Source organism: Glycine soja, chromosome 4 (genome assembly GCF_004193775.1).
Source record: "Glycine soja cultivar W05 chromosome 4, ASM419377v2, whole genome shotgun sequence".
Classification (NCBI taxonomy): Eukaryota; Viridiplantae; Streptophyta; class Magnoliopsida; order Fabales; family Fabaceae; genus Glycine; species Glycine soja.
In genome coordinates this window covers 9,756,604-9,765,616 of record NC_041005.1, presented here as the reverse complement: position 1 = coordinate 9,765,616, position 9,013 = coordinate 9,756,604, and the positions used below count along the sequence as shown (strand labels likewise).

The 9,013-nt window shown below is 35.4% G+C and overlaps 1 protein-coding gene across 1 annotated transcript; it reads left to right on the top strand.

The window, feature by feature from the left end:
• The first annotated feature begins 2,796 nt into the window (after positions 1-2,796).
• On the top strand, positions 2,797-6,989 carry LOC114409302 (serine/threonine-protein phosphatase 7 long form homolog). The gene is made up of 4 exons (XM_028372709.1): positions 2,797-3,464; positions 4,633-5,481; positions 5,566-5,650; positions 5,736-6,989. Exons 2-4 carry the CDS (start codon positions 5,342-5,344, stop codon positions 6,171-6,173), a joined length of 663 nt encoding a protein of 220 aa, XP_028228510.1. The 5' UTR covers positions 2,797-3,464; positions 4,633-5,341; the 3' UTR covers positions 6,174-6,989.
• The last annotated feature ends 2,024 nt before the right edge of the window (positions 6,990-9,013 follow it).

Genomic DNA, 9,013 nt, shown 5'->3' with positions numbered 1-9,013 from the left:
CCAACAAGCAAGCAGGTCCAATACCGTTCGATGTTCAACTTGCAAAGAGTTTGGTCATAATTATAGGACCCGTCAAAGGGCTCTAGTGGGAAATCCAAAAAAGGTTTATATAGACATAATTTAATATTGTAACTTTTATTATATTAATATTCTAGTTTTTAGTATGTAATATTTTGAATTAATTTTATGCTTTAACAAAATAAAGGTGCTGACAATTCTGAATCTGTCCAAGCTAATTTTGCATGTTCACAACAATCTAAAGTCACCAACCAGGTATATATTTTTATGTAAATTGATCTTCTTATAATTAAATTTCAGCAAACATCTTCACCTGTTTATAACTGATTTTTTTCTCTTTCAATTTCAGCAAACACAAATACATTCACAAGTGCCAGATGAATCTTCAAGTGGAGGAGTGAACACTACAGAGGATACAAGAGCACACTTAAAAAAAGGCAAAAACTTAGAGCTAAAAGGAAGACAAGGATGCAGGATGCAGGATGTATGATTGACTATTAATTATTTTTTAGGGAATTATTGAATCACTTTTGGATATAGACATACTTGTGAAGGGCCATACTTTTTTGTAATGTGAAACTGATATACACATTGAGAAACAAGTTGATATATAGTTGCGTAGGGGCTTTTTTGGCTTTTAGATGACAAGATTATGTAAAAAGGTCTATATTGCTACTTTCTGGAGCAACTTTTATGAAGTTAACATGAAATTGTTACCTTTATTATTGGACAGTGTACAACGTCTATATTGTTACTTTATTTATTGGCTGAATTTAAGAGTGGCGGAAGTACAATAATGACTATCGCTGATGTTGCTGCACGGGGCCTTGGTAGGATCACTGCGTGTTTAGAAGCTTAGGATTTTTGGTCTAGGTCTTGGTAGGGTCAGAGTTCCTTTGATATGTGGCTTGGATGTGTTTGATGGCATGATGGTGAAGCTGATCCTTATCCCTGAAAGGTGAAGGTGGGCACATTGATGTGATGAATGTATTGAGTTTGATCTATTTTATATGTAGTTTTGATCAATTTGATATAAGTTCGAAGAGGCCCTGGCAGTGTTATAGTTATGGTGCGGCTTTGGAAAAATTCTTAGTTTTATAAATATTTGAGTATTTTAGATATAAATTTTTGTAAGAGAAAGAAGATGAAAATATTTTAAATATAAATTTTCTATTAAATTATTAAATAATGTTTGGAGGGAGGAGTCTGAATATAATGTGAATTAAATAATTAACAGATTTTCTGGAAGATAAAAAAAATGTCAGATATAATTTAAAAAAAACACACAAAAAATACAGGTATAATTTATTCTAGTAATTAATATGTTGCCAATTGTTATATTTATACAAAATGGACAAGTAACGTGAGTAAGAGATAATATAATTGTGTTAATCATGAGTTAAAGGATTATGGTATTCCATTAAACCAATGAACCAATAAATAGTACAGTATAGTTTTTTGTAATAATAAATGATATTACAGTTTAAAAATTCAGTTTGTCAGACGAGCAATATTGAAATTTGGTTTGCATACAAGTTTAAATTTTGAAGTTGGTCATCAACAATCAAAATGTTGCAACTTTGGAAGTAAGACAAAAGGTAAATTTTCCTTTTTTTTATTTTAAACAATTAAAACAAGGTTTTTACTTTTCTCACAGTTTTTTGACTGTGAAACTAATCTTCACGTGATACTCAAATGGCCTTTAATAAATCAGAAGCTCTTCAATGCTAATTATGGATGAACTAATTAACCACTTATCACATATCCTAGAGCCACTTATTGTCAGTATATTTCTTTTGTTTTTATATATAAAATTCAATTATTTAATTTATTAAAATTAAAAAATGATTAATTTAATTTATATCAATAAGTTTATCTTAAATTTATAATTTGTTTAAAAATTATTTTTCTCATTAATATATATATATATATAATTATTTATCAATATATTTTTTCTCTTATTTTAATAAGAGATATTTTTAGTATAAAATAATTAATATAAAAAATATTATAGATTAGATAAATATTCACAAATAAATTAGATAAAAAAAAAAAAGCTTGCGTTTCAAAGTGAAACAGCCAAAGGAAAAGAAAAAGAAAAAAGTTGTGGTGAAAAGAGGTGAATAACACAAAAGCGAGAGCACTTTAGGCGCATGCAACTTGCTCTCTCTTGAGAAACATTCCAACCATGGCCCTCAATTCAATACGTATTATTATTAAAATATCGGTTAGTCTTTAAGGTTGGTTCTCCTGCTGCCCACACTCACAATGGGCTAAGTGTCCTATCCTATGTGTGAATCCAGAATTCCAACAAATTAAAGAAATAAAAACACTTCAACAAGAGCACCTCTTCCTAAGGCTTTTGAGAGAGCTTACTAGAGGGAATATAAATAAAAGAATGGTGGAAGCATGTGCAGTGCCGTGAAAAAGTTGAAATTGGAGTAACTTGCGCCCTCACCAAATCCAATCGAAATATCTCTGGCTGTGACTTGAAAACGACGGTTACATTGGATTTGCTACCCCATTTGCCGAATGGTCCAAACAATTCAATGCCCGATGCTTCTCAAAAACGCATACCACTCTAATCAATTGAGACCCATTACTCTATCTTACCACCTTTCCAGCTCAAATTGTTGAAAATCGGGGTGCAATGTGACAAAGTTAATTAATTCTTCATTAGAAACGTACATTTCATCAATTGGACTTTCTGACCTTACTGTGACTTGGGCTACCTGCTTTCGTTTAATTTTCGGCCTTGTTTGTGGTTGCTAAACAGTACTAACATTGTGTCCTAAATTTCAATCAACTTGTCCATCAAATTCTAACTTTGTACATCAAATTCGAGTTCGAGCTCGACTAGCTAGGTGTTGCCTTGAAAGGAAAACTCGAGATTTTTGGGGCAAAAACTTTGGCAAATTTCCCACTTTAGGTTTCTTTTAGAAATTATTTTTCAAAGTAGGGTTGTTTCTAAACAATTTTCACAGGGGTGCTGTTTTTTACGTACCAGTCATGCATGGCGCCAGTGTTGATGGCGCCTTCGACAGAGACGAGCCACGTGGCATGTCGTTACTGCGACTGGCAACAAAGGACTGCATATCGCAGCTCCTATTGGTGCGTCCAAAGGTGCATGGAAGCGCTAGTTTGACCAGCGACTTCAGCACCTGCACTTGGGTTTGCAGAGCTGCAGGCATAGGCTGCAGCACTTGCAGCTGCTCAGGTCGTAGCTGGAAGGCGCCACTCGAGCTGGCGATTTGGGTGAGAGGGAGGCGCCAGTGGGGTTAGCGCTTTCAGCTTCAGTGGGATTTAAAAACCCAAGTGCAGAGGGACCAGGTCGCGCTTCCTTGTAAAATTTGTGTGTTGAAGGTGAAAAAGAAGGTGGTTGCTTGTGTTGAGAGAGGTAGCTGGTGGTGCTGTTTAGTTTGTGTTCTTCCATTTTCTAAAAGCTTGTAAGTTATATATTCAATATATTTTATATGTTTTATTTATGTAGATGTTTATATTTTGATAAATGAATAGTTTTAGGTAGTATAAGATAATAATTTTGTATAGTTTAGTTTGAATTGTTAATGTTATATATGCCAGATTATATTTTGATAAATGAATAGTTTTAGGTAGTATAAGATAATAATTTTGTATAGTTTAGTTTGAATTATTAATGTTATATGGTAGATTAGATTTAGGTTTATATGATAAATTAGGAATAGTTTTACATACTCTAAGTTATTAATTTTATATGGTAGATTAGGAATATTTTAAATTTTGATATGATAGATTAAGTTTAGTTGAAATTTTTTGTAAAATAGATTAGAAATAATTTGAAGTAGCGTAACTTATTAATTTTAGATTAGCTTTAGTTTAAATGTTGTATATAGTAGATTACATTTAATTTAAATATTTAATATCATAGATTAAAAAAATTGTATGTGCTGGAAATTATTAATTTTAAATTAGGTTAGAATGAAATATTTTATATTATGTTAGTTTTAGTTATTATTAGACAAAATATGTTATGTTTAAATTATAATAGTTTTACGTATTTAAAATTATTGATTTTGTATATTAAATTATATTACTCGTAATTATTTAAAGTCATTAATTTTGTATATGGTAAATTATTCATAGATTAAGAATAATTTTATGTAGTATAAATTATTAATTTTAAATTAGGTTAGAATTTAATTTTTTATATTACGTTAGTTTTAGTTTTTAATTTTTAGTTTTTTATATTACGTTAGTTTATAGTCGAAAATTTAATTATTAATTTTGTATATATATTATTTTAATTTTTAGCCGAAAATATAAATATTATTTTATATATTGAAATTTATATTTTTATGTAATTTAATTTATTTATAGAATATATATGAATTAGGTTATTTGTATAATATATTTTGTTATTGAAATTAAAAAAATATAATTTATTATTTATGTAAAATTGTCTTTGGATGTGATTTAATTTATTTTGTATAATACATTTAAATTTCCGTGATTGTATAATACATTTAAATTTCCCTTATTTTAATTAATTTTTTTGTAAATATACTTAATTTGTGTATGTATAATTAATGTATAAATTTTATCGTCAATGAATTGTTTTATATTTTATTTTGTAAGATCAATGGCATCTTCGTCGTCATGCTCATCGAGCATACAAACTAGGTCTGGTCCAGTTGATGGTGACGTCTTGTGGATACAACCCAAGCATGTTTCAGAACATGTTTGAAATGGGGAACCAGATAGAAAATTACACATCAGACGAGCAGTCCCGACATATCAAGGTGAAGAAAAAATACTAGAGGAAATTGTTCCTCTACTTCGGCAATGTGGGTTTTATTGGATCATGAAGATGGGATACCTAAAGATAAATGCGGCCTTAATTAGTGCGTTCATTGAAAGATGGAGGCCCGAAACCCACACGTTTCACCTGAGATGCGGAGAGGCTACCATTACTCTCCAAGATGTGTCAATTTTATTAGGTCTGCGTACTGACGGGGCACCATTAATTGGTTCGACAAATCTTGATTGGGCCGATTTGTGTGAAGAATTATTAGGAGTCAGACCACAGGAAGGCGAAATTGAAGGCAGTGTGGTCAAATTAAGTTGGCTGGCTCACTATTTTTCTCACATAAATATTGATGAGGGTAACGTTGAACAATTACAAAGGTTTACCCGTGCGTGGATTCTTCGATTCATAGGAGGTGTCATCTTTGTTAACAAAAGTAGTAGCAGAGTTTCCTTAAGGTACCTACAATTTTTACGTGACTTTGAATAGTGCAGCACGTATGCGTGGGGACCTGCCGTGCTTGCGTATTTATATAGAGAGATGTGTAGCACCACCGATTACAAAGTTAAATCAATCGGAAGTATGTGCATCTTAATCCAAATGTGGACATGGGAACGATGCACGACTTTGGCTCCAAAGAGGACACCTCCCATCATAGAAAATAAACCACTTGGACACAGGTTTGTCGTTAAAAAAATTACATTTGAATTGAAAATATTTAATGATGGAACATGTTGACAATGATGATTTCATTTTTATTGTAGGTGGCTGCGACGTGGAAATCAGCATATCGGCAATGATGATCTTAGAGTTTTCCATCGCAAATTGGATCTGATGAAACGACATGAGGTAAGAAGATCATAATGTAATGGTTAAATTAAATTTTAATATGTTATGTTTGACTGAAAATTGACAAGTGTGTTGTTATATGCAGTTTGTCTGGGAGCCATACACACCAACTGTGATGGCAGCATTGCCTCCAATTTGTGTGGTTGGAAGTGTAGCCTGGTTCGCGGTGGTGCCACTGATTTGTTTCCATGTTGTTGAGTGGCACCAACCCGATAGAGTTTTACGACAATATGGATTGCAACAACCTATTTCCGGGTGTCCTTCGCAACCGCAGAATCTCCATGGCATAACGCTCAAAGGCAAACAAGATGAGAATTGGTTCCACCTGTTGGCCCCAATCATTAGTCAGTGGAACGATGCTGCTCAGTTTAGGGTCGACGTTTATCCTCGACAGGAGGGCCTACTGGGTTTTAACTCGGACTACATGGTGTGGTATAGGCATAAAACAAAGATGTTTGTCGACCCAAACAATGCAAACACAGCTGCATTGGAATTTATCTGTTTTTCAATGTTTAACTTCTAATTATTTTCTTAAGCGTAAGCATTAATTTGTTGACGCTAATAATTGCAGGGTGAAGTTGTGGAGACTTTACAGTATATGGTGTCACCACAAGGGAGGAACACATGGACAGTTGATGATCTCGTGCCTTACGTGGATAAGTTGGCGATTATATCAGAAGAGCAAGAGAGAGTCACTGAGCTAGTGTCACATGGTCCAGCATCAGAGTGTGAATTCCCAACACAAGAGTTTCACATTCTTCAGTCAAGTGTTGAAACTCGGGGCTTAGGCAGACGAAAGGAGCCTGTTGAAGCGGAGCAATATTCCCAACAAATGATGGAGCGTGGTCATGGAATGTATTACACGCCAGAAACATTTTCCGAATATCCTTCACAGATTTATCAGTATCCTTTTGAAGGTCATCACACTGATACTTCTGCGAGCGAACATTCGTTCGGTGGTGTTGCGGAAACACAAGCTCATTTTTCATGGCCCACTATGACTCCTTCGCAGCAGCACGATGCCCCCATGGCAACACCTAACGCCCCATTTGCTTTGCAATGGAATGTACCCGGAGCAATACCTGATATGGGCGACTTATTAGGTGTTGATTTGCGTCAAGAGTTTTCTGCTGAGGCTGAGCAAGCAGAAGCGGGGAGACAACGAGGCAGAAGAAATCCTGATCGTCAAGCGCGAAGATGGGATCGACCATGTGACACATCCTCACGACATCGCGGACACCATAATGACTGATTTTTATGTCTCTGTGTAAATTTCTTGTTGTTTGTAAAACATTTTATTTTGACAATTAATCTATCGCATGTCATTTATTATGCCTTACTAATGTATAGAGTTTATCTGGCGCATAAAAGTATAATAATAAACAAAGTATAAAAATAAAACTAAAGTACACAAACGAAAAATAAGTAGTTTTACTAATGTATAGGGCTTAGGGGATTGGATTAGGGGTTAGGGTTTAATGGTTAGTGTTTTGGATTAGGGGCTAGGGTTTTGGGGTAGGGTTAAGGTTAGGCCTTAGGGGTTTTCATTAGGTGTTAGGGTTAGGGGTGTAAGGGTTACTGTTTTGGATTAAGGGTTTAAGGGTTAGTGTTTTGGATTATGGGTTAGGGTTAGCTTTTAGGGTTAGGGTTAAGGCTTAGGGGTTTTGATTATGGGTTAGTGTTAGTGTTAGGGTTTTGGGGTAGGGTTAAGGCTTAGGGGTTAGGGGATTGGATTAGGGGTTAGGGATGGGGTTAGGATTTTTGGTTTATTGTTTTGGATTAGGGGTTAGGGTTGTGGTTAGGGTTAGGGTTGGGGCTAAGGCTTAGGGGTTTTGATTATAGGTTAGGGTTAGGGATAGTGCTCATGGGTTTAAGGGTTAGTGTTTTGGAGTAGGGGTTATGGTTTTGGGGTAGGGTTAGGGGTAGGGTTAGGGCTTAGGGGTTTTGATTATAGGTTAGGGTTAGGGGGTTGGGTTTATTGTTTTGGATTAGGGTTTAGGGTTAGGGCTTAGGGGTTTTGATTATAGGTTAGGATTAGGGGGTTGGGTTTATTGTTTTGGATTAGGGTTTAGGGCTTAGGAGTTTTGATTATAGGTTAGGGTTAGGGGGTTGGGTTTATTGTTTTGGATTAGGGTTTAGGGTTATGGCTTAGGGGTTTTGATTATAGGTTAGGGTTAGGGTTAGGGTTAGGGCTCAGGGGTTTAAGGGTTAGTGTTTTGGATTAGGGGTTATGGTTTTGGGGTAGGGTTAGAGTTAGGGTTAGGGCTTAGGGTTTTGGTGTAGGGTTAGGGGTGGGGTTAAGGCTTAGGGTTGTGATTATAGGTTAGGGTTAGGGGGTTGGGTTTATAGTTTTGGATTAGGGTTTATGGTTTTGGGGTAGGGTTAGGGTTTAGGGTTAGGCCTTAGGGGTTTAAGGGTTAGTGTGCTGGATTAGGGTTTAGGGTTTTGGGGTATGGTCAGGGTTTTGTATTAGGTGTTAGGGTTAGCTTTTATGGTTAGGTTTTAGGGATTTGGGATTTTCCTTAGGGCTTGGGGTTAAGGTTTATGTGTCTTGTGTAGGCTTTGGTTATGTTTTTAAGTAACGAATTCATTGAAACCCACAAATAGCTAATGTACACAAACCAAAATAAGTAATGTTTTTAACTAACAAATTTATTGAACCCCACAAATTCAATACATTGGACTAACATACATAAATCAATGATTTGAACAACTCCCACGCTCAGATTGCATTGGACAGCCTCGCCTGTTATGCCCTTCGGCTCCACATCTACTGCATTTTTGTCGGTGCTCAGATGGTTCGACCCAATCCATCTCATTCCTTATCCTTGTTGATTTTGGCCGACCTTTGGCACGAATTGTATTTGGGTCAGGGATAAGTGTCCATGCGTCATTAGAAGGAGGAATAGCCGCTTCATTCCCAAGAGGCCACCATTGTGCGGAGTAAGCTTTTAAGATGTGCTCATTTGTATAAACAACATCTATATATTGGTAGTAGTTCATGCTCACGTAACCACAAGCTGCAATAATGTGTGAACATGGATAGTGAAGCGTAGAATACCTTCCGCATTGACAATGACGACCATTTAAGTTTACTGCCCACTATTGTCCGCCACGTTGCGTTATAGGGTTGAAGCTCTCCTCTACTTCAAACCTTGTGGAGTGGATATCATACACGTGAACGATGTGCGTACAAGCTTGTTCTTGATTTTTCCTCAGTTCTTTAACAAGCTTTGAACAATATACTTGGCCTTCATTTAACTGTCTTTGGGCTTGGCGGCCATGCTCAACAAAGTACTTTCGACACCTATTGTACGTTGATTTGACCAATGCTGTTATGAGAATGTTGCGACAATCCTTCAA